This window comes from Cyprinus carpio, chromosome B9, assembly GCF_018340385.1.
Source record: "Cyprinus carpio isolate SPL01 chromosome B9, ASM1834038v1, whole genome shotgun sequence".
Classification (NCBI taxonomy): Eukaryota; Metazoa; Chordata; class Actinopteri; order Cypriniformes; family Cyprinidae; genus Cyprinus; species Cyprinus carpio.
In genome coordinates this window covers 11,125,654-11,150,566 of record NC_056605.1, presented here as the reverse complement: position 1 = coordinate 11,150,566, position 24,913 = coordinate 11,125,654, and the positions used below count along the sequence as shown (strand labels likewise).

At 37.2% G+C, this 24,913-nt stretch overlaps 2 protein-coding genes across 2 annotated transcripts in view; both read left to right on the top strand.

The window, feature by feature from the left end:
• Positions 1-741: 741 nt before the first annotated feature.
• LOC122138452 (protein CREG2-like) lies at positions 742-4,847 on the top strand. The gene is made up of 5 exons (XM_042730914.1): positions 742-1,309; positions 2,061-2,187; positions 3,422-3,464; positions 3,589-3,702; positions 4,286-4,847. Exons 1-5 carry the CDS (start codon positions 899-901, stop codon positions 4,425-4,427), a joined length of 837 nt encoding a protein of 278 aa, XP_042586848.1. The 5' UTR covers positions 742-898; the 3' UTR covers positions 4,428-4,847.
• A 2,672-nt stretch (positions 4,848-7,519) lies between these two features.
• The window catches only part of LOC109083791 (alpha-1,3-mannosyl-glycoprotein 4-beta-N-acetylglucosaminyltransferase A-like), a 46,364-nt gene continuing 28,970 nt past the window's right edge, over positions 7,520-24,913 (top strand). Inside the window, exons 1-4 of the mRNA XM_042730912.1 lie at positions 7,520-7,691; positions 8,045-8,344; positions 23,508-23,675; positions 24,385-24,525. Coding sequence (XP_042586846.1) covers positions 8,251-8,344; positions 23,508-23,675; positions 24,385-24,525 — 403 coding nt within the window. The 5' untranslated portion in view covers positions 7,520-7,691; positions 8,045-8,250. The remainder of the gene's footprint in view (positions 7,692-8,044; positions 8,345-23,507; positions 23,676-24,384; positions 24,526-24,913) is intronic.

The following is a 24,913-nucleotide window of genomic DNA, read 5'->3' as shown; positions in this document are numbered from 1 at the left end:
CAACAACAAAACAATAATAAAATGATTATTGTTTGAAAGTAGAAATCAATATAGGATGTACTATACACAATGTAAGAAGCTTTCAGAATATTTTTCAGTTATTACGTATTTTATTAAAAAAAAAAAAAAAAAATAATTACCATATTTGGAATGGCCAATTAGCAAACTATAGATATTTTTTTGTATTGACAATCAATACAAAAATAATTGCTATTTTATTTTTATTCTAGTGTTGCTATCACACACACACGCACACACGTGTATGTATATATATATATATATATGTGTGTGTGTGTGTGTGTAAAATCATCACCTATTATAATTCATTTGGAACGGCAAATTATGGATATCAGGGTAATTTTTGCATGACTGAATATAATCAATTGTAAATCTTGGATTAAAAGATTATTTTCTTCTTTTCTTTTATTTATTTTTAATGTTACCCATTTAAAAAAATTGTATGCCAAAATATAATTGAAATAATTATCCCAAATTCATACCACCATAAAAATAGCACATTATGTATGACAAATTGCCAAATTCGTGATACCATGGTAATTTTTGGTTTTAACGGAATTAATACAATCAATACAAAAATCCCGTTTATTCTATATTTATTGTATCACTTATCAGTACTGACTTTATGTAATTTTTTTATGTACATTTTACTGACAAATTTACCTCATAAGACGACTGTTGGAATATCAAATTACCCCAGTGTTTTTGTGGAAACGGTGTGTAGTTACAGTGGGGTGAATGTCACCCGCTGCGGTTCTCGGGCGGTCCAGCCGGTGTCGCTGTTTCAGGCCACTATCACATAACGCCATACCTACTGTATGATGGCGAAATAAACAAACATGCAGTTTGAAGGGGCGCAGCGCGAGTAAATGTGAACGCTATGCTGCTGCTGCTTCGTCTCGTCTCTGTACTGACGACGCTGCTGTGTGTCGGCGAGAGTTACACGATCCGGAGCGCGGTGTCGTGGGCTGTCGCCGGTGATGCGGCGGAGGAAGAGCTGGACACGCACTCGGACGAGGCGCCCGCTGTGCTCGTCGATAATATCGGGATCTGGAAACCAGCCTATCCGTCCTCTGTGTACCGGGACGCTTCGGAGAAGAAACCTGAGCAGATATCGAAAAGCGAGGAAGTGTCCTCCGCGTCCCGTGTGTTTTCGTACCGGATGGAGGAGGTGAAGGTGCCGTCCGGCGTCGCTGCGCCTCCGCTGCACGAGGAGGCGGCGAGAGTCGCCCGATACATGACGCACTATAGCGACTGGGGTCACCTGGCAACCATCTCCACACAGCAGCAGGTGGTGCTTTGTTTACTAGCTGGATTTAATCTGCAAAAGTTCACTTGCAGCTATATGATCTATATATTTTTTTTCAGTTCTCAACAAGGGGGAACCACCAGGGGGCCTCAGCAGACTTTTAAGGACCTCAAGATGACTTAAACGATTTATAATAAACATTACAAAGATATTAATTAACTTAATTTTAATTAACCTCTTCAACAACTGCTATTTTTTTCGAAGATCCAGCGGCTGGCTTCATAAACTGCTTAGACTAGTCTTAAAAGTTTCTCATCTCATTTTTTTTTTTTTCTAGTCGTAACTTTAAGTCAGTTACATAAAACCGCATATTGGTCTATACACCTGGCCTGGATAATATATGAGGTAGTCTAATTTTAACAGTGATTTCTAGACCTGGAAAAGTCATGTAAATTATTAAATCTTAAACCAACAGCTTTTTTCTTAAACAAATGTACATTTTTATAGTTATGCCTAACTCTAAAAATACTTGATCAGGTAGAAACCGTAAATAAAATGCTTTGGAAAAAATCCTAATCCAGAAAATCTTGTACTATTTAACGAAGTCATGGGAATATTGTAGCGGACAAAGATTGAGAACTATTGTATTAAGTGTATTACAGTCTTAAGGAATAAAGTACGGTGCATTCAGCCAGTCATTATCTTTAATCAAGCACATAAACATTTATATTATTACAGGCATGTATGAAATGTCTTTAATTTAGGTTGTTTTCTTCCCCCATCATCTTTTTAGATTAAAGGACTTCCTTTTGGAAACATTTTCTCTGTAAGCGACGGTCCAGCTGACAACAGCACTGGCGTTCCTTATTTTTATGTGACACCGATGGACAACACTGTAACGGATCTCCGCAGCTTCCCTTTTGCCTCCTTGCAGGCGCGCTGGAAGCTGTTTCATGGGGGGGGGCTGAGGGCTGGGTTGGAAAATATGTGACGTCATTATGTTGTTAATTTCTCTACTAGTCTTCTCCCCTGGCGTGATTGTTACTGTTTTATACACAAAAATTGTACTTGATGTACTTGTACTTTGATGTTTAATAAAAATAAATAAATAAAAAAATAATAAAAAAAAAAAATCTCCGTACTGTTTAGGCTATGTGTTGTAGCCATTAAAGAAAACATTTGGTTTCATATTTGTTTAAATATTATAGGCTAATGTAATTTTTTTATTTATTTAATCAATGTTTATTATGAAAGTGAGCATGCAGCATGAGAAAGATATGATACATCATGCGCAATAGAGACATGGAGTGGGTAAGACATGATTTTGACCACTTTATTGAGTAAATTTTATCAGAAAGACTCTGTTTAAAAGATTTTCGTTTTGTATAAATTGTATCTTAATTTTGATCAATATTTTATCAACCCATTGCCTGTATTTAATAAACAAGCAAATATATTAGCAGACAATGTAATAAGGTGCCGGCACATCACTTGTATTGCACGTGAACTGGAGGGCGCAGAAACTCAGCTTGTGCCTCACAGACAGTTTTGAGAAATATAGGCTATCTATTATAGAAAGCTTAAAAATGTCTACTTTTAAACGAAAATATCTCAAAACGAAAATAAATAGGCTACTCTCTGAATATGTAGGCCTAATCCATATGAAATGTGCATTTCTCTCTGGCGTTCATGGCGAGTCCTCATCGTCTTTGCAGCGACACAGAAAACACCATTTTATTAATAAATAATTAAATGTCTCCTTGCTATTTTTGACAAATTCATAATCATTTCTTCAGCCGGTTCTTTGTGGCAAAATTATGCATGCGGTCGTGCGCTTGAGAGCGGCTAGTAAACGCCCATTATTCTGACGGAAGCCAATTATTCTGACGGTGACGGAAGCATTCCTGAGGAGGCTAGGTTAGTCTTTTTATCAACGAAATATTAAAATAATTAATCATTAGTTTATATCTTATACACTATATCTTAATCCCACATTAAACACATTGTTATGTCTGTTTTTTATTTATTTATTTATTTTTTTTTTTCACGTTTTTAAGTACAATATTAGGTTAGTCCACAGCCCCCCACCAGGGGGGGCTGATGCTATGACGGGGGGGGGGCTGCAGCCCCCGCAGCACCCCCCTTCCCGCGCCATTGCCTCCTTGACATTTTCTGAGGCAGAGGGAGATTTCTGCAGGTGTGTCTCTGAAATAACTGTGTGAGAAGCCTTTACATGTCATGTTTACATCTCAAAACAAAAATATCTCTAACAGAGATCATTGTATAATGATCATCTAAAGCATGTTGTCTTCCTGTGACAGGAAGCAGGTTTATGACCCTGAGGACCCCAGGTGTGCTAGACTCACTTTGACTGGTAAAATGGTGGAGGTGGGACCAGAAGAGCTTGACTTTGCCAAAGAGGCCATGTTCTCCAGGTAATTGTGCAAATTATAAATCATGCATACATTTTAATTTCAGTGACTGCAGCTAAACACACTTCATACTTTTAATGTTGAACATAAGGTCTTTGTTTGTTTGTGTCTGTTGGTAAAGTAAGATTATCGATGTTTGCCTTTGTTTACTTATTGTCTAGACTGTTCTCTATTTATATGCTGCGTTTTGTATCTGATGCAACTAAAATGTGCATATACTTATAGTTGAAATGTATTGCTGATAAACAAACAGTCTAGTCTGAACCTTGCCTCTGCATTAGAATAATTTACATATACCAATAGCAGATTTTTCTCTCTGAAAAAGATACAAAGCTGTCTCTGGTGCAATTCCCCTAAGGTGCAAAAACTACTAGGTAGAATTTTATATCTTATCTTTCCCTGAAAGGTATATATTAGGATCATAAAGTTAAATATTAGTATTTTAAACCTTCATATAATTAGTGCAAATTACTGTCTTTTGAAAAGGTACCACCCCAGTGACAGTTCTGATCCTTTTTGAGAAAGTATCAGGTAAGCAATATTCCAAATAAATATGTGTGTCGATCGTGGTGTGTGCTTTGTTTAGGCATCCTGTCATGAAGAAGTGGCCGCCTGGACATAATTGGTTTTTCATGAAGCTGGTTTTGCAGCAGGTGTGGCTGCAGGACTGGGTTGGAGGAGTCTCTGTCATTCCACTTGAGGAGTATTTCGAAGCAACGCCTTTCTGAGAAAAAAAGAGCAACATCCTAAGAGCAACAAGCAGAATTGACCTGATTGTGTACAGAAGGTGGTTATGTTTTTGTTACAAACTACTTTTAACTAGTGTTTTTTCTTTTCTTTTCTGGCAATGATGCTGGATTCAGTGCCTCTGAACATTTTCCTGAGGATTCATTGAATGCATAAATTATGTTGAAGGAAGCATAACATTATCTATAAAACAATTTCACAGTTACTTAAGGTTGGAGATCACATGTAGACACTGTATTGAAAGGAAAGCTATTCATTCATCATAAATAAACAAATCACTCATGTTAAATAAATCTACCACAGGCCTTCATACTTTAGTACACAAAGAAAAGGTATATATTATATAGTTGTCGAGTTCTTGCATGTTTTCTCTGAAACCAACTTTACTGTATTGAAAGTCTGAGATCAGCTGAAATGTGTGTGTGCAAAAAAAACATTGGTATTTTCATTGGTATTTATGGCATCTAATGCTTTTCAAGTTCAGTTTCAGGTCTGCATTTATACTTCTGAAGGACAGCGACTTACGGTACAGTACATGACTTCATATGTTACACTACCTTACGCAATTACAGTGTAATTGACACCTTAATGAAATATCTCAAATATCTGTTTGTGCCATGCATTACCTCTTCACAATGATATACATGTGCTGCACAATTAAAATAAAAATATAAAAAATACAAACTGTGTGGAAAGAGTAGTCATTGCTGTTTTTGGTCTTTTAATGTAAATGAAGAACAAATAACATAGATTACAAAAGGGATTGATTGGAGTAATATGATTATGTAATACAGAATTAAGTTTAAAACAGTATTGCCAAGAGACTTCAGCAAAAGTGTCTTATGTAACGTGGTACCAAAAATGGTCTGTGCAGGTCATACTTAATCATCACCATATGAATGATTTCAGTTTTATCTTCAGCTGTATGAGTTCTTAATCCAGACTTTTCCATGAGACGTATAAGAGGCAAAAGGACTCTTTCAATGTGAGTCACCGGTGAATAAAAATAATCACATAGGCATCACAAAGTAGCACTGCTTGACAGTATGACTGAATTGCTGGCTGTAAACAATGTTGAAATAGAAGAGAAGAGCATATAAATAAAAATAGATTGGGGAAAAGTGCTCAGTCTGTGGAGTGGACTTCAAATCCAGATGACTATGTCAAATGAAGATGAGAGGCAAATACCAGGAAAGAAGAAAGCAATCCATACGGGTTGCAGTAATACCACTTTAATGGCACTATATTTAAATAACAGGATTAGGGGAAATTAAATGAAAAGATATGACAGATTTTTGCATACAATAATGGGTTAGGCCCACAAGACATCAGTGACAGTGAAGGTCAGAAAAGCCAATCAATTATTCATTAAATGTGCATTCACTCTGCCCCCTGCATTCAGACAGCATACAGTACATCTAGATACATCATATGGAAGATGATTTTTTTTGTGTGTGTGTCCCAAGTTAGTATAACAATTATATGAGTAGTAGAAGTACTCTCAGGAAAATGGAAAGCTTTTACATTTACTGTACTGGGAAAAAAATGAGACATTGATGTGATAGGAAAACCTTTTTAATAAAAAAATAAAATCTATATCCAGCCTTTGTTCAAATTCGAGTGAGCTGTGTTTTCAGTTAATTTATTTATTTATTTATTTGAATTATGCATAATTATGCACTAAAGAGAAATGTACATTCACATTATATAATGTTATATTGTTCTAACAGTCTTTTGCTTTTACATCTGTACAAAAACAAACAAACAGTGGTTTAAAGCAAAATAGAAAATGAGAAACGTCATAATTTGTATGTACTGTATGCAACTTTCCTAGTAATATTAATAATAAACCACATACAAATTGAAATAAATCATTAGCCCTATACCACTTTCACCCAAAACTATTTCTGTACTTTCTTTTAAATGTGAATTTAAAATAATTTAATGACGGACTACTCTTATTCCAAACAGTGCTGGGGAGTAACTAGTTACATGTAACTAAATTACAAAATAAATGTAATTGTAATCAGTTACAGTTACTGATAATTTTTTTAAAATGTAATTACAGTTACTTATGAATTAGATTACATCTGATTTTTTTCACACACACCCACAAACAGATTTAATTGATTCCTTTCATGAATTGCAGCGACTGCTGTAACATATGAGACCAATGTTTCAGGAGTTTAGGACACAGAATACGTGATTATTCAATAATTGTTTTTATTAATATTTGGATTTATGCATATGCTTTATTTTTTAAGATTAACTTTTTTCCCCCCAACTAACTTTGTTTTCAGTCATAACGATTTGATCTCAAAAACAGTATCATAGCTACTAAACTGTTTCTTTTAAATCTGTACTTATCCTCACAATGACCTCAAAGTAAGCCTTATTTTGTGTTCGCTGTGCTTTAAAAATAAAATATTATAATCATAATTCAAGTGATGGACTAATCAGTGTTGAGTACCGTAAAATTAAACCCTGCCTGGTTTATATGTTTGAAAATGATTAACAGTTGAAAACATTAGAAATTTAGAGAAGTAATCAAAAGTAAGCAAATATAATCAGTTACATTACTTTAGTAAAATAACTGAAATAGTTATACTACTTATTACATTTTAGATAGGGTATCTTGTAATCTATAACCTATAACATTTCCAAAGTAACCTGCCTGATTTCAAATATAGTATTTCATAGAAAGATATGTACAGTACACGTCAGTCTCCCTGCAGTGAGTGCTTGTTGATGAATACCTGCACATTGAACTGGTACTTTGACAAATGGAACAGTATTTCAGACGGAATTCTTCTACTTCTGGCTTGTCATGGCTGTTGGAAAACAAACATTCAGCCGGAATTTATAGACACCCTTAAACAAAATTACGAAAGGTGTTGCAAAAATTATCATTATTTTACTAAGGGAGCGTGCAATGGGTTCAGTCCACCGTATGGCGGCAGACAGGAGCTTTTCGCTGACTTCAGCCAATCAACGTCGGCGATGGGCGGGGTCTGATGACTACAGCCAATCATAGTTCTGGGTGATGATCGTAGCTTTCTGTGGGTGTGGTCTTCAACAAAGCTTGATTGAGAGATCACATATCACCGTTGACGACTCTGGAAGGACGGCGCGTCAAATTTGCTGTTTTAATGAACATCACAAAACGTGTTTTTGCTCGTTTTTTGACTGGATAGTTTTGACGAGATCGAGCTGCGCCGGTGGGCTGTCCAATAACAGGCTGAAAGGTGAGAAGTGTTGAACTTGGGGTTGCTGCTCCTGCCTGTCTGGCTTATTATTTTGGGGTCCTCCGACAGGTAGTCAGCTCGGTTCATTTCACAGCCACTAACTATATGGCTGTTTTTAACAAATAAGTGTTTTATTTTACCCAGTCAGCCCTCCACCTAAATTAAGTATCTCTTGCTGATTCATTTCCTTAGAAATAAGGTTGCATACATATCTAAACAGCTATGTTTAACTATGTTGTAACGTCAGTCAGTGCGGACCGCACAAAAAAAAACGGAACCAAAACAATATGATATCATTGGTTTCTGTGCCTTTCGGTAATTTTTTTTTTTTATCTATTCACGATCTCTTCCAGTAACGGCAGGCATGAGGTTTGCACATCTTTCTCTGGAAATGCATCAGTTCCGTTGGGCTGCCTCGTGACTCCAGCAGCGACCGAGAGGCGGAGGAGACAGCAGATGATCCGGGCCCCCGTCAGCTCCGGTCCGCTCCCCTGAAGCGCGTGTGCACGCCGGGACCAGGAGCACCAGAGGCAGCTGCACGGGGAGGCGCTGAAATGAGATGAGGCTCAGAAATGGAACTGTTGCCACTGCGATTATTTTCTTCACGTCGTTTCTCAGTCTGTCCTGGTACACGGCTTGGCAGAATGGCAAAGGTGAGATTAATTCATTTATGCTGTATCATGCGAGCAAGAAGCTATTGTTTCTTAAATTCAGTACTGCAACACAATTGTGAGTGCAGAATGTATACAACAGTTTAATGAACAAGTTATTCATATCAAACAATTTACGTTTTAAGACTAAATTTTGGCTTTTAGTGTGTTAGTTCTATGAGAAACCGAAAACCATTGCCTTTCTTCAAGCGTCACCGAGTGTAAAATCTGGTATGGAGCAGTGTGTACATGTGGAACGGATCGATGTAGGTTTTCTCCTCACTCAAATTGTTCTATTATCAATGTGCTCCAGCGCCGGGTTTTTAATTTGACACGCTGTAGTGAGAGAAACCCACTCTGAGCGAGTGCTGAGTAAAATAAGTAACACTTGCATCGTCTGAAATCAAATACAAAGTACTTCTGCATTTAATAAAGAACATATTTTTCAACTGTTAAAGGAGTGCATTTTTATATAGTATCAATGAGAGTAGTATAAGTGAAATCCGGGCGTAATACATTCATCATGCGTTCATTGCTTCCTAACAATTCACATTTTTCTTTGGCCTCGGGATTGTAAAATGTACATCGGATGCACATACACTTCGTAATTTTTATTGTAAGTTATACGTTATTTGGGTCCATTTCGCCTGATGTTTTAAAAATTCAGCCATGCTCTTTTCTGAAACTCCATGAACTCTGTCAAATGGAGTGATGCAAATAACCATGAAATGACTCAGTATTGACTAAATTAGAATAAGGACCAGAACTGTTGTATAATTAATTAATTATGCAAGTTCCTTCAAATAGATTAAGACACTCTTTTTTTGTTAAATTGCATTTTTTGATGGCACTGGTGGGGTGTGCAAATTTTATCGAAGCAATTAATTGTAGTAACTATGGTGTTTTGGCTAAAGCTATTGAATACCGTGGTAATATTGTGCAAGGTGCTTGATGGTTAACTGGGCTGGTGACCAAAAGGTTGCAGATTCAAACCCCACAAGCGGTGATCAGTGAACTGATATCAGGCACCACAGACATCAGTCTGGAAACGCATCCAGTTGGCTGTACTAGAGGACATTAATCATAAACGAACTTCATATTTTCTGTCCATAAAGTTTGTAAAGTGAACTCCTGGGAAGTCTCAATGAGGGGGATTTCAGGTTAGGATAAAACCAAACCACCCTAGTTGGAAATCAATGGGATCTGGAGCACATTGTGACAGCTCATTGCTCTATGGTCGATCATTCTCTAGTTAAATCCATCCGTGTGTTGATTAGAGTTGTATAAAGCAGAACGCACAATTCTGTACGCTTGCTGATGATGTTTGCCAAACTCAGATCCTTGCTTCTGTCTTATGCAAGTTTTCTCCTTGGGATTTAGCCAAATCTAGAGGTTGACCAATTTGCATTCACCCGCATTTGCATTCCCAAAGCAAACAAATGGAAGAACATTTGTAATAGCTGTGAGATGTAGTAAGATATCAGATATTTTAAATATTTTATTCCATTTAGGGTTGCAGTGACATTTTTGGTCTTTGTAAGATTTGTTTTGCGAAATCTGTTTTTGTCAATTGCTTTTGGTGAATTTCATTCTCTAAGAATTTCAAAAGTCTCTATTTTGTCTCTGTTTTCCCCACATTCACATTATATAGATTTTAGTGTACATTTTTTCATGCTGTATAAAGTTATATGGATTTCTGACTCAAATAATAATATAATAGACTACAGTCCTGGAGAGGAATCTGAAAAATTCCCTCTCCCCCAAAAACTGGTTTTATAACACCATATTCATCCTGTTGTTGAGAAGCTGTTGATCCTGGATCTTGTTGAGGTTAATTTTGTTGAAGATTCTGTTTATAGCTTTAAGGTACAAAGAGACACTTGTGTGTAAGCTCATTGGACGGATCTCAGAAATGTAAGCTAAAGCCTAAAAAATGTGATGTGCAACATTTAGTAGTTATAATATAAGAGTCAGATGGGAAAATCTTTGAAAGAAAGGTCACTGCATTCATTGACATCAAACCCTCCCACATATGTACACGCCTCGGACGCCTGGTCATGGAGGGCGTATAGTGACTCATTATTTCATAGATTGATGCCACTCAGGTCTGAATAATTGTCGTCTTGACTTGCTGCTCTGTTGCCTTTTTCTCTGTCAGGCCTGATCTGCATGATATTGAGTGGTGTTTGTATGGGGAAACAGATTTACAATATTTTCAGTTCAGCTTGATTGCTTTGTTATTGCCTTCTATGGTTCAAGGTTCAGCCTGATCTGAAGTTTTTTTTTTTTTTTTTTTGTGAGTGTTCTTGCTCTTTGTGGCCTAGCTGAGCATGCTTTGCTCATTTTCAGTTGCCTTGTCATAACATCATGATGAGACTGCAGTTATGATGCTGAAAATACAGTTTTGCATCGCAAGAATAATTGACATTTCAATATATATTGTAAGAGAAAACAGTTATTTTAAATTGTCATAATATTTCAAAATATTACTAATTTGACTGTATTTTTCATTATTTCTAAGGACCAGGTTTTGTACTGCACTATGACATGGTTAAAGATTTGGCATTTTAGCTGAAAGGTTATATATTATTTGGAGCTCATAGGGCTGATCTGTGACTCTTGATCGAGGTACTTAACCCTAGGTTTCTATAGGGCTCACTTTAATATGCCTTCTAAAAGTTGCTTTGGATGAAAGTGACTGCTAAATCAAACAAGTAACTAGATGGCACCTTACATCATTCCGCTGCTCTCCTGTTATAGTACCAGAGGTCAAAATGAGCGGCACCGTTGCCTTATTCCTCCTATTTTCTTTTCTTCTGTTCCGCTGAGCCTACAGAGGCTCTGCATCCTCAGGATGTGTGGAAAGCACAATGGGCCAAAAATAGCAGGCCAGGAAGGCGTGATTAGCCTAGGAGAAGCGGTGAGGAAGGCTGCAGTTTTCTAATGAAGCTCACGGAGAACAGAGACTCAGTGCTCATCACATATACAGTACTTACTGCTTGCGCTGTTGTTGGGGCTGGATTGTTTTTCTTCGGGAGGAGCCCACGCGTGCACTGTCAAGAGGAGAGCGGGAGAGCTGTGTTAAGCACACTGCTGAGAGAGAAACACAGAGATTTACAATGGAAAGCAAATTAACTCTGAGACTTTGAGAGCGAGAGTTTCACCAGGCAAAGAAATGGATCTCTCTGATGCTCTCATTAATAACCATCATCTCGTTCTGAGTGATGCACAGTTCCCTATTTTGCCTCCAGAATCGTTCCAGATCATTCTGCTGTCAGCGTTTTTAGACAAGTCCTCATTGAGTCACCATTACACTCTTATCACTGTGGCATCCCCGCCATTCTTTCTCCATATTATGCTGGAGAACGCATTCATTGTCGTTAGTCTTCGTACGTTTCCAGCCCTTCACTTTTTTCAGTTTCACCACCTCACACACTCATGTCTTCAGTGCCAGCGGCGGCAGTTCTCGAGAGCTGTCACTTGAATTCCTGTGCTGTCATTCCTGGCAGGTGTTATTGGCCTCCCTGTGTCTGTGTCTTTCTCTCTCTCACACTCTTATGTCAGGTGGTACGAAGTTTGAAAAAAATGTGGTACATTATTTCTCTGTAGAGTTGGGAATCGAGAACGAGAAGTTTGGTTTTGGTTTAATTATTAGAACATATATTGTTTAGATAATATAGACTGGTACCATCATATTATCCCCTTTATAAGAGATGATGCTGAAAATTCAGTGTGCTATCACAGTATAATTTACAATTTAAAATGTATTAAGATATGTATTATTACTTTAAATTGTAGCAATATTTCACAACTATATTTTTGATCAAATAAATGCAAACTTGCAGGTGATTCCTCATGATTCCCATCCATGTTCTACTTTCGGTATAGTTGTCTCCCATATTACGCTGACGGTTCACAGAGATGCTTAATCCAATCAAAGCACACGGCTAATGGAGCCAGGCATTAGCTCTCAAGGTCTAAACATCAAAATGGGAACAAATTAGAGCCAGAAGGCGCTGTAAGCAGAACCAGGAGCGCTTGACAGCTTGTGTGTCTCATCAGGGCTGGATCTGAGGGACACAGTGACAGGGAGAGGCCTGAAGAATGAGGGCTGGACAGAGAGCGAAAAGACACTGTGCAAAGAAATGAGACAGATGGCTCATCTGCATGGCGATAGGGCAGTTAGTTTGCCATAGTGAGCCAGTTTAGGAAGTGGACTGAAAGTGTTTTCCAGACTGCCATCACAGCTGGATGAGAATCAGGACCTAGTTTTTACTTTGGTCATCAAGTGGTGACCTAACACTGTAAAATATGACAGACAAAGATTGGCTTTGTCAACATGCAATAATATTGAACTGCTGTGCTGACTTGAACAAAAATACTATAAACAACATCATAACAGTCTTGCCATTTTTTTTTTTTTTTTTGATGTTTGCATATGTGCACTGGGCCTGGCTGGATGTTTTCCATATGGACACTGCATTGGTGTGTGTGTGTGTGTGTGTGTGTTTTTTTTTAATTTTCTAAAAAAAAGCTTAGATCTACAGCTTTTTGATATTCTTCCATTCTCTCATCATATTTCATCATTGATCTGCTTATGTTATGGCCATTTTTGTTTATATAAATACAAAATCTTACTCATACTGATTGCAGAATCCATGAGATGCTTGTCTTTTTTGTTAATAACATGGATCATAATAACCTTTTTCTGATGAAGCTATTCGACACAACAGATATTTACATGCATTCCACAAGACAGAATGCTGAATTTACTTAAAATATCCTTTTTGGTTCTCTCTTAGGTTTCTCAAAGGAGAGGAACTTTTAAATGATGAATACACTGTTATAGGGCAGTACATGAAAAAGAATATTGAATTTTTAGCATCTGATTTTTCGACATGATGCCGTTTTTTAATAAGCTTTTAAATATACCTTGTTTGTGGAATAAGCAGAACTACATTTAGGCGCTTGCTTGTAAAAGAATAGAGGATTTCCATCGTTCTGTACACACTGTAATTAATGAATGCAGCTTCTTTCTTTCCCGGCATATATGCTAACTGGCAGAGAGGAGAAAGATAGAGTGACTCATTCATTGTTTGTAGGGTCTGAGAACTGCATTTGTATCCCAGCCATTCCAAACCCCTACCTTTCCCTTTGTTCTTGCTCACGGCCCTTTCTTTCTCTCAAAACAGTTCACCCACATGTCATATGACCAACACAGTGACCCTGTCACACAATGGCTTGGAATATTTCCTCTGTCTGCATTCCTTAGTCCCTCATTCATAGTCTATTTATGTTTAGCTTCAGTCATTTAATCAAACCCAGTGGTGATGAATTCAAACATGATGTAAAGTGGATTGATTTGGAGATTTCACTCTGCATGTGAAAACTGACACCATCAGTCTGGTTTCATGGCTGGACTGAAGACTACATACAAACTTTAAAAATGAAAAGATACTTTAAATGTGAAAGTAAAACGGCCAGTAAGTGGCAGCAAGTCACTGTTAAGTGTCGTTGCGATTGAAGCAAATCATTTAAATGGATGATTCATTCAGGAACAAAACACAGTCATGATTTTTTTTGGCGAAATTGAGCAAAAACAGGCAATATGTTGACTAAAACGTAAGTCTCTTAATATTAACTTATTGTTTACTTAATATCATATTTGTAATCATGCTGATTTTTTAAGAAAAAACTGCACTCTTTGTGTGATATTGATTAACTCTATAAAATGATATAAATATATACATTTTCTGCCCCCATATCTTAAATTACGTGATCGGGGTAGAATGGTGACCCATACTCAGAATTTGTGCTCTGCATTTAACCTATCCAAGTGCACACACACAGTAGTAAACACACACACACAACATGAACACACACCCGGAGCAGTGGGCAGCCAATGCTGCAGCTCCCAGGGAGCAGTTGGGGGTTCAGTGCCTTGCTTAAGGGCCTCAGTCATGGTATTGAGGGTGGAAGAGAGTGCTGGTTATTCACTCCCCCAACCAACATTTCCTGCCGGACCTGAGACCGCCCCCAGATATTTTGATAAAGGCCATAATCGATAATTACTAATATGGTATTGATATAATTTTTATAAACCTTTTTATTATCAGTAGTAGTAGTAGCAGCAGTAGTATTTCTACCATGTGATCCCATCTGTGCAATCATACTGTGCTTTTGGTAAGAGGTTTCTAAAGTTGAAGTTACAGTAAGTGAGCATAAAGAGGGTGGGTTCATTTCCATGGGTGAGGCGATCTTGACTGCAATCAACAGCAACTCTTGCCCTGTTGCTTATTTATTGTGTGTGGGACAGAAGAAACATGTTGTGAACTTTCCATATCCATTTGGGTTTTGACCTCTGCTGCACTTTGTCCTTGTTGGAACCATGTGTTAAAAGCATGTGACTCTGTCCTCTAAAGACGCTGACACACACACACACACACACACACACACACACACACACACACACTCCCGGAAGACTTTTGTGCTGCTGTGGACTCTTGTCCCAGTGATTCTCAAAAGTGTTTGTGTGTATTCTGCAAGATTTTTTTTTTAATAGCTTCCCATTCCTCTAATATTTATTGTTCATTAAAAAAATAGTGAAATTGAATTTCCAGTCTAAAGCAACTAGAGGCGTCCTGTTTAAAAATGATAAACTCTTCAGTTTTTAGAGCTCATCTGTTTCCTGTGGGGTTAGGCCGATGTCTGGTGCAACATGTTGTTATCAAATTTGACCATTTTTAGTTTCTTAATGCACACTTCTGGTCTAAATGTGAATGATTCATTGGTGCATGTTGCTCTATTTTGTTCTAACATATTTTGTAACATTTGTTTAAAATGTAATGAGTTTCTATTTCAGCTGACATCACCTACAGTAGGTCACACAGGTATTTGGATAATGCTGAATATTGGTTAAATGGCTAATTTTCCTTTGTATTAGCTTTCCATTTAGCTTTAACTCTCATGGGGTCTGGCCCATTTTACATGATCTGGCTAATTCCTGATGAACTATTCACACAGAATGTGTTTTTGCATTGAAAAACACAAGATGCAGGCAGTAGAATGGGATAAAATGCTAAGTTGAGACTCAGTTTCAACTTCTTTTAACTTGAGCACTGCGTTTTATGGGTTTATGAGACACTAAGCAAGACGCGAGCGCAGTGGACAAACCCATCCATAAAACACATATTTACATAGACAAAGCAATGGAAAAGCAGTACAGTGGAATGCAAAAACCTATAAAGGATTACTACTGTATGGTAGAAATTTCACGCATGCAGGTGACCGCTTGAAGGGTGCGGTTATTGTTATTGGTTATACACTCAACCCTCTGTAGATTTAAAAATGTAAATAGTTTCAGATTAGTCCTATAGGATGAAAATTGGTTGCAAACACTGTTTCATGTTGACTTTTCAGGAGTTTCACCCAAAAACCTGCTGCTTGTGAGCTGACTTTCTGGACCTGCTGGCCCTGTGAGAACATCAACTTATATTCCCATGATGGAACTGAACCGCATTTCAGCACTTTGATTCATATTTCATGATGCCGTTTGAAAGTCTTCTTGGCTTCACCTTGTTTCGGGGGCTTAAGCAGCTTTGTTTTATCTGTTGCTGATGTGGTTGCCTATGGACTTTCATCTTTTGTTCTTTGTAGTGCGTTTCTCCATCACACGACAGAACAAAGCCAGTCCCTCTGAAGGAGCTCTGTTCTCTGCGCTGTTCCACGGGTTAAATTTTTCCACTGATGTCCTCTGTGAGTGACTTTTTTATTTTTTATTTCTCATGACAAATTTCAGTGCTCACCCTGAGTAATCCCTGAGGGGCGAGAGTGAAAGGCTGGAGCAGCGCTCCTGAAGTACGTTTTAGTTTGAGAGGGCTCGGGAAAGAGCTTTCACAGCTGCAGAAGAATAAAGAAAAGGTCACATGGTCATCAGTACACTCTCCTCACCTAAAACCAGAAACTATGCCTACAATAATAAATTTACAGCGCATAAAATTGATACCCAGGCAAAAATGTTAGGATACTTGATGCTGTGGTCATTTTAAAAACTCATACTGTACTATACATGTGGGAAAAAAAAGAAAGTTTTTCATAATTTTCTCTAAAATGTTATGCTTTTTCTGTCTATGAAACAACTCTTTTTATAACCAAAGCCCCATAGCTGGGAAAAAGTACTTGTAAGGTGTGAAATTTAATGGGCTAAATCTAGTAATTTCAATAGGTAACTGCACAATCCGAATGTTGCATGACTGGGCAAAAAGTTCCTCACGCAGAAGTTGCTCATGGTCAAGATGGCCACATGAATTTGCCGCATTGACCAACAAAGTGCTTTGTTTGAAAGTGACTTTCTAAAATAATGTTATTTTTCCTATAATAACTGTATTATTCGTAAATAACTGTGAGGCTTTATTGTATCTCATATCATTCCATACTTTTATTCTTGCATATTTAAGTAGCATTGTAATAAGTGGACTAATCTACAGTCAGCCATTTGTTATAGGGAACACATGGTTTACTTTGCGATTAATGTACAGATGACTGCAATCTTTATTTCATCGCATAACATATTTCACCTCTTTAGACTCCAGTCAAATCCCGATGGATAAAATCAGCTCTTGTCCTACTTAATTTCCACCTCAGTAATCTCTTTCACTTGTGCATATGTCACATTACATAAGTTTAATGGGTTGCAGATGTTTTCTGTTGTCAAATACAGTGATTGTTATGATGCCTCCAGATGCGTATCTGGATGATGACCCAGAGCATGTGTCTGCATTTTGGTGATGTAAGATATTGTGCATCAAGACACATCAGATATGTTTAAGTGTAATAAAATACAGGAGGAACATCCCCATTTTAAAACCCATTTGGTTCAGGATTAAGGTTATTTTCCTTAGAGCATTTCATTAACATGCTGTTGGCAGGGTGGTTGACAGCGTGATTGGACAATGTGTCCATTTTTTGTCCTCAATATGTAAATCAACAGCTCTTAGTAAAATAAGCTTAATCCAACACCAAATGGATTTTAAAACTAGGTTGAGACATTTGTATACTTCTGTATTATACACAGACAGGTTCAACGTGCCTTGAAACCCAATCACCGAAATTCAAAGAAAGCGCACACACACGTTGGCTCATCCATCACATGTACTTTCTTTATGAACATCTGGGTAGAGGCCCGAGAGGCAGGAATGGAGGGGCAGGGGAAAAGATAACAAGATTACTGGGATGTGCAACAGTTTATGTGCTAATCCATTTAAAGTGGCTGCAGTCTGTCAGGATATTGAATGGACTTTCTGTGGTTGAGACAGACACTAGGGTAATGGTGATTTAAAGGCCGACTGTCCTTCATGGCTGGTAGGTAGATTCTTGCTAAATTAGCTATAATGCTGGCATGATGTTGTAATGCAGTAAAGAACTATTAGAACTATTAGAAAAGTAATCTATACTAGTGGTTGTCAACCAAGAGGCCGGATTCCACTAGGGGGGCCACAGGATACCTTAAAATTATTTAAATTAAAACATTTTTTTTTATTAATATATTGCATTTTCTGTCTCTAAATCTAAATGCTAAAAAAGCTATAAAAAAAACTACTTGAAGAATATAAAGTTCTGGAAATTACATTAGGTTAAATTAATTTATATGTATTTATTGTCCCAGCTTCAGTTAACAAAAAAAAATTGGAAAGAGCATTAAGAAAGAATCTTAATTACAGCAGAATGACCAAAATGTCATATGTATGAGGCCAGTATTTTGGCAGACTAAAGGCGTTTTCACACTGAGCACGATGCAAAAAAGCGACGCGAATCACAGATGAACGGTGCTTTCACACTGAACGTGAAACGATTGTTCGCCTTCTGCTAATTCACGCCTGCACGCTAGGTGGCGCCAACCAACAATGCATTTTTCCTCAGATTTGTATCTCCTTAATGGATTTAACATCATCCGCTGCTCAGTATACAGCATTAAATTAAGATAAACAAGGTTCTACACCAAAAACAATCTATCTATTAAGGCTGGGAAAATAAATCGATGCATCGTGAATTGAGAAATGATTCAGAATCGATTCTGAGATTTTCCGAATGCATCGCGATTCTTTCTTGAATCGATCCTGAGCTTAGTTTTGAACAGCAGATGGCCCTGCATGCTTTAGAAACAGCCGTACTCTGCTTGTTTCCAAATCCTTACACACACACTTGAACCTAAAATAATAATTCATAAAATTCGAAAAGATTGAAGTGAATTACAAAGGTGTTCACAGTGGACTGTGTTTACATTAAGCATTCTAAGCTGAGGTGAAATTACATGACTCCGCCGAACGCACAAGCGCTCTTTTGCACTCTTCTTCATGAATATTTGAGTGTACAGATAAAAACTAGATTAGAGCGCCATCTGCTGTTAAAATCTAAGTTCAGAGTCGATTCCAGAGGAATCGCGACGCATTCTGAAAGTCTAAGAATCGATTCTGCATCGATTTATTGTCCCAGCCCTACTATCTATAATGCTTACAAGAATAGGCTACATACTAAAATATAATTAAAAGTACAATTAGCATCAAGCTACACTTAAAAATGTATGTAATTACTCATGAATTTGCTTACCCACTTTAAACCATCAACAATTGATTAAAATAAACACCAACTTATAACTTGTCATAATCATCATTAATAAGCAGACACTAGGGATGTGCGCGACAACTAATTTGACTGTCGTTTAAACAGAAGTTTTGTATCCGACTAGTCTCAAAAGCAAGAAACCCCCAAAAGATGGTAAGAAAAAAAAAACGTTGTGCGTGTATATAATAGCCTACATTTGAAATACTTTGTCTATGAATCACACTGACAAATCCCTCAATGAATTCTGCTTAAAATAGGCAGTCGTTTAAAAAAAAAAATAATAAATTAGAAGAGCACACACTTAACGTCAGCCAATGCTTAAAATGATGAAAATCAGCTGGGGAAATGCAGAACCATGAAAAATCAATCAAAAGCCTGACAGAATTCTTTGCCTTCATATAACGTTTGCCAAAATATTAAAACACAAGACAAAAACAATAGGGAATTTTATCAAGGAATAGCATTAAAACGGCTTTTTAAAAACATACTTCGTCATGTAGTCTATATCATCTAAATACAAAATGAACAAAAAGAAAGACAGGACCTGAGGCGATTAGGGTTTCCCTCCAAAGTTGTGAATTTAACTTGTGCACAAAATTGGGATATCACATAAAAACAAGCACTAACAGACTTGTAATGGGATTGTAGCTTGGCCTCGTCCATCATTTATACAAGTTATTCACATTATCAAACTATAAGACTTCTTTAAATTGAGTTGGCTAGCTTCATGTGGAACTGTATTTCACACTGTCATGCTTCAGGATGGTGAAGTTGCTAAATACCGCAGAGGCATTGATATGTAAACACAGGAAGTGAAGTGCTCAGGTTCTGACGTCAGTATCATGAAAATTTCCAGAAGGAGCTGTTTTTGCGGCATGAATGGTCTGAGTGTACTGAGAAGGGAGCGTTGGGTTGAGAAAGTGAGACTATTCAGGAGTTTGATTTTTAGTAGATTTATTTATTTATTTATTTTTTATTTTTTATTTTTTGAAAGACTTTCTGCCTTATGTTTGCCAAGGCTGCAAAATTTGATCAAAAATACTATACAGTAAAAGTAAAGTAATGTGAAAAATTTAAATTTAAAATAAGTGTCAGATGATCCTTCTGAAATAATTCTAATATGCCTTTTTGCTTCTCAAAAACATTTCTTATTGTTATTGATGTTAAAACCTGTTTGGCTATGTTACAGTTTTGTGTAAACCGCAATTATTTTTTTTCCCCCTGATGATTCTTTGATTAAACAAAGTTCAAACGAATAGAAATTATGTGAAATGGAAATCTTTTGCAACATTATGAATGACTTGATCAGTTTAATTGCTGAATGAATTTATTAATTTCTTCTGTCTAATGTAGCCCAGTGTGCATAGATGTTTTAAAATGAGTACTGAGCTGTTCAGTATGTGTTTTTGTTTGAGCCAAAACACCTTTGTCATCCTGTGTGTTGTGTAAAGCCCTTAAAGATGGTAACAGCTGCATGTGTACACACCCATTCTCTCTTGTGAATCACTCAGCCCTCAACAAGCTCTCTGCCCACTGCATCTTATTTAACGTGTGTGTGTGTCTGAGACAGACTAACATATATAATAGGCAAACAGCTCTTTAAAGTGTGCCTTCTTAATTCGGATTACAACATAGATGCTTGAACACACACTCAGGGCAGTGTTGTATTCTTTATAGTCACACAGGCCTAACATTTACATTTTTGTTTGCCGATGGTGTCAGATGTATTAAGAAAATCTGATGATCTGCTAACAAACATGTAATGTGATGCTCTTGTTATTGTTGGATGGAGTGCCTTTACTCTCCAACATACTAAAGTCATTATCTTTGGGAATATGAGATTTTCCCTATAGCACCGGCTGATTGCCTGCCCAAACCACAGAGGAGTTCAGTAACAGTTCAGCGTGATCAGTAATATAGATTTGAGCACAGTGAGCTGTTGTGATCCCATGTGGCTTTAGATGGTTGTATTTTGATGGATGCATGCATTAATCTTCTTGTACAGATCTAAACTGGTTTAACAACAGCTATATTTCTGCGGTTTTGTGTGTAAACTGCATCTGAACAGCAAAACTGCCTCAAAAGAAGTAGAACATTTTTGTAACATTATAAATGCTTTTACTGTCATTTTTAAAGTTAATGCATCCTTGGTGAATACGTGCAATTTCTTAAAAAAAAAAAAATCTTACATCAAACTTTTTAAATTGGCAGTGTAATGTGTGAACAAACAAACAAAAAATATATAAGCTATGAACAAAATATTTGTGTGGTACTTCATATTTTCCAGTCAAGCTGTAATTTTCTCTAGTTTTGCAAAATGGAATGTTATATAGAAATATATAAAAAATATATATTTTGTTTTCAATTAAATTTTATGTTCTTTCATTTAGCAGACATTTTCATCCAAACAACATACATATAAGCATATGCAGCATGAAACTAGCCTTAGCGAGACAAAGTTCTTGGGCATTTTATTTGCAAATATGATTGATTTTCATACACTGCTGGACAGTTTTAGTATACAAATGACTAGTTAATTAATTATTAAGAGTGCAGAATTTATTTTAAGAGTCCAAAAGAGCCCACAGTTGAAGAAAGCCCCAGTTAAATCCATTCATAAAAAGAAGGGAAGAGACCCGAAATGCAAGCCAAGAACACAGGATGTAGCTGAAGGGGAAACTGAAATGCTGAGATGCTGGATCCTTACAAACCCCCTCTGTGTTAAGATGAAGAGCTTGTTGGGAATGTAGAAGCTTGGGATAAAAGAGAGATCAAGAAGAAACCTGTGAGAGACTTGCTGAGGTCAGACAAACAGACATTCTTCAGCTGTCATAGCAGAAGTTCAAAGCGATCAGGGTCCTGTCTGTATGAAGAGAGTCTGACATTTCTACGTAGACACAAATTGATGTTCTTTGTGGCAAACTGGATGTGAACATCCTCACAGAAATTGAACCTTGAGCTTTTGGATTCGGTAAAGAAAATCAAAGTTGATTGACCGAAAGGGTTTTGTTTCAGTCAGATGCAAACCATCAGTACAGTCTCCTTTGTGTGTAGATCAAAGCATTGAGCTTCATGAAGCCCCGAGACCCTTACAGATGCATTAAATGCAAGGCCTTTTTTCAGGGTGAGGTCTGATTTGCAGCATGTTGAGTCTGCAAATAAAGTAGGCGGCGTGACCCAAAGCTAATCTGCTCTAGCAGAGGGCACTTCCCACATCTCTCTATCTCTCTCTATCTCTCTCTATCTCTCTCTATCTCTCTCTCTCTCTCTCTCTCTCTCTCTCTCTCTCTCTCTCTCTCTCTCACCCCCCCCCCCCCCCCATGCTGAGCAGCAGAAAGATAACCTTCCTGGAACCCCATGTCTCAGAGAAACTATGACGCACTCAGGAAAAGGCAGGCAGGTCTGGTTCCTGAAAATAATGTTTTTGCTGACTTTAGATTATGGATGGTTCAACTGTAGCTTCTTTACATTTAGGAGGTTATTTTTCCAGCCTCAAACTTATGACAATTTCATGTTAATGTTCATTGAGATTTTTTGTAGCCTAGCAGCAGTTTTATGCAAAACGCCTACAAATTCAAACTGATTCATTTAGTCATGACAGAGTTGTTGTTTAAGTGTCATTTAGCAAGTAGATTTTCATCTTATACTTACATGATCTTGAAAAGTAATGAAGCATTTTCATGCAAAATATTTCTTAATTTTTTTTTAATGGTAAACAAAATCAATTTTATGTCCAAGCGAGCTTATACAGGTCTAGATAAATTGGTACGTGTTTCACATGTGTCACTGGCTTAACTAATAGTGAGCTTTGCCTCTAAATGCTGTTACAAACACTGTTATAAAATTATTTCAATATATCCAGATATTCTGAAAATTAATCCTTGTTTTGGCTGGTATATGAAGATAAAACTTCAAATAATGTGCAGCACAATAAGGCTGGAATAAGGTTGTGCATTCATTACTGTGTTGTTGTCTCTCTTTGTCTCTCATTTATTTATATTTATATTTATATTTATATTTATATTTATATTTATATTTATATTTATATTTATATTTATATTTATATTTATATGTAAATGTAAGTTGTTTGCATATTCTCAACTCAACTTCTACTTTTGTCATCTTACCCCTGATGTTGGTTAAGTGCCGTCATTCGAAATCACTTATTTTTTAAATTATTAAAAATTATTTTTAGTTGATCAAGAAATAGAATTATGAGTATTGGTTGTACCTCTCATTTTTGCTTGCCTAGCAGTGTTAAGTGTTATTCATATTATTAGCTTTTTTATATTTTCAGTTTTCATTTGAATTTTTTAGAAGTTTGTCTGTTTGTCATTCATTTTTCGATTTAACTAAAATTATTTTATTTGTTTTAGTTTCAGTAATTTTAGTTTTTCAAATTAAACTTGTTTCAGTTACCAAGGCTTTCTATTTTTGTTTTAAGTTTGAGTTTTTCATGTACTTTATTTTAATTACCTAGGCACTGCATGATTCTGACCTCACGCTATGCCTCTCTCTGTGTCCACCCTTCCTCTCCTCTCTGTAGAGAAGTTGGTAGCCTATCAGAGGGAGTTTCACGCCCTGAGGGAGCGTCTGCGTGCGGCGGAGCACCGAACCCTGCAGCGCTCCTCTGAGCTCAACTCAATCCTCGAGCAGTTCAGACGGGCCATCGCAGAGACCAACGGCAGCAAAGATGCTCTCTCCAACTTCTCAGGTTACTGGATGTTAACATGGATCTACACAAAAGAGTTCATCACCATATTATTATCTGTCATGCAGTGAATTGGCATATGTTCCACAAATTAGTGGGAACAAATATATCCTTTGTATAGCTGCTTCCTGTTTTCTAATTAGCTAGCAGTGTTTTAACCTACACGTTATTAAAGATTGCAGCAGTGCCTGTTCACTTTTTCAGTTGCCTTGGTTCCGGAAGAATTTTTCCTATTTATTTTTCCCATAGGGATTAAAAAAAAGTTAGAAGCCATGAACAGAAACAACCCAACTATGTGGTGAATTATAACATTAAACGCTTTGAATCAAAAAATTATTTGAAAATTAGACAAAAAGACAAAGGCAGGCTTGAATTTAAGGGGTGGGGGGTTGTTTGATTTGCCTTCTTGGATAATGTATTTAAACTGCTCTCACCTGCTTCTAAGTACTGAAGATCAGTAATTGAGTGTACAATATTTATTAAGTGAACAATAATGATATTTTAGCATTAGAAACACTACTGTGACTAAAGAGTTGACACATACTGGGGTGGATTAACCATTACAGAATCATAAAAAATATTTTGTAATCACCATTAGTGTTAGTTTAAGGCGGCTGTGGCACAAACCTTACACTGGTTGGTGGTCTGATAAGTTAGTTAAGCACTCTATGTATGTATTGTAAGAATGCTGAAGTACTCTGGTTTCTTACAGATGAGACACAGAAGTTGCTGAAGGAGTTGGCTCACAGGAAGCCCCTCCAGGTGCCAAATATCTACCACCATATGCCTCACTTGCTCAACAATGAAGGCAGCCTGCACCCTGCCGTACAGGCGGGCCTGGGACGTACCGGAGGTGAGCCAAACAACATGCTATTCATCAGCAATCACAGTAGATCATTATCAAACATCTGAAATATCACTCTCTTCAAATCAAAGCTGAAGTCTGAATGTCCTTTGAATAAGACCACACATTGTTTAATGACTTAACTGTGCTAGATTTCACTGTTCTTTAGCCAAGTCCACTAGACAAATGCTAATCACTGTTATAGCCTTGTTAAGACTCAGAGCTGTCATGTGAGGTTTGTTTTTCACCCTCTGTTCCTCACATTTTCACCCAAACAGCGGGGTGTTGCTGTCTGCCGTGTCCTTGCCTGTCGTATTATGTTACACGGCTGTTATCCACGGGCTGTCACAGGCCCGGTCAGTGTGTCGGAGGGGAAGCTGCAGCCAGCAGCCCCGAG

What these genes read in the sequence shown, in the direction of transcription:
- LOC122138452 (XM_042730914.1), top strand. Translation starts at nt 899, where the DNA reads ATGCTGCTGCTGCTTCGTCTCGTCTCTGTACTGACGACGCTGCTGTGT. An exon ending in CCATCTCCACACAGCAGCAG is followed by an intron (nt 1,310 to 2,060) that starts GTGGTGCTTTGT and finishes TCATCTTTTTAG; the next exon opens with ATTAAAGGACTTCCTTTTGG. An exon ending in GCAGAGGGAGATTTCTGCAG is followed by an intron (nt 3,465 to 3,588) that starts GTGTGTCTCTGA and finishes TTCCTGTGACAG; the next exon opens with GAAGCAGGTTTATGACCCTG.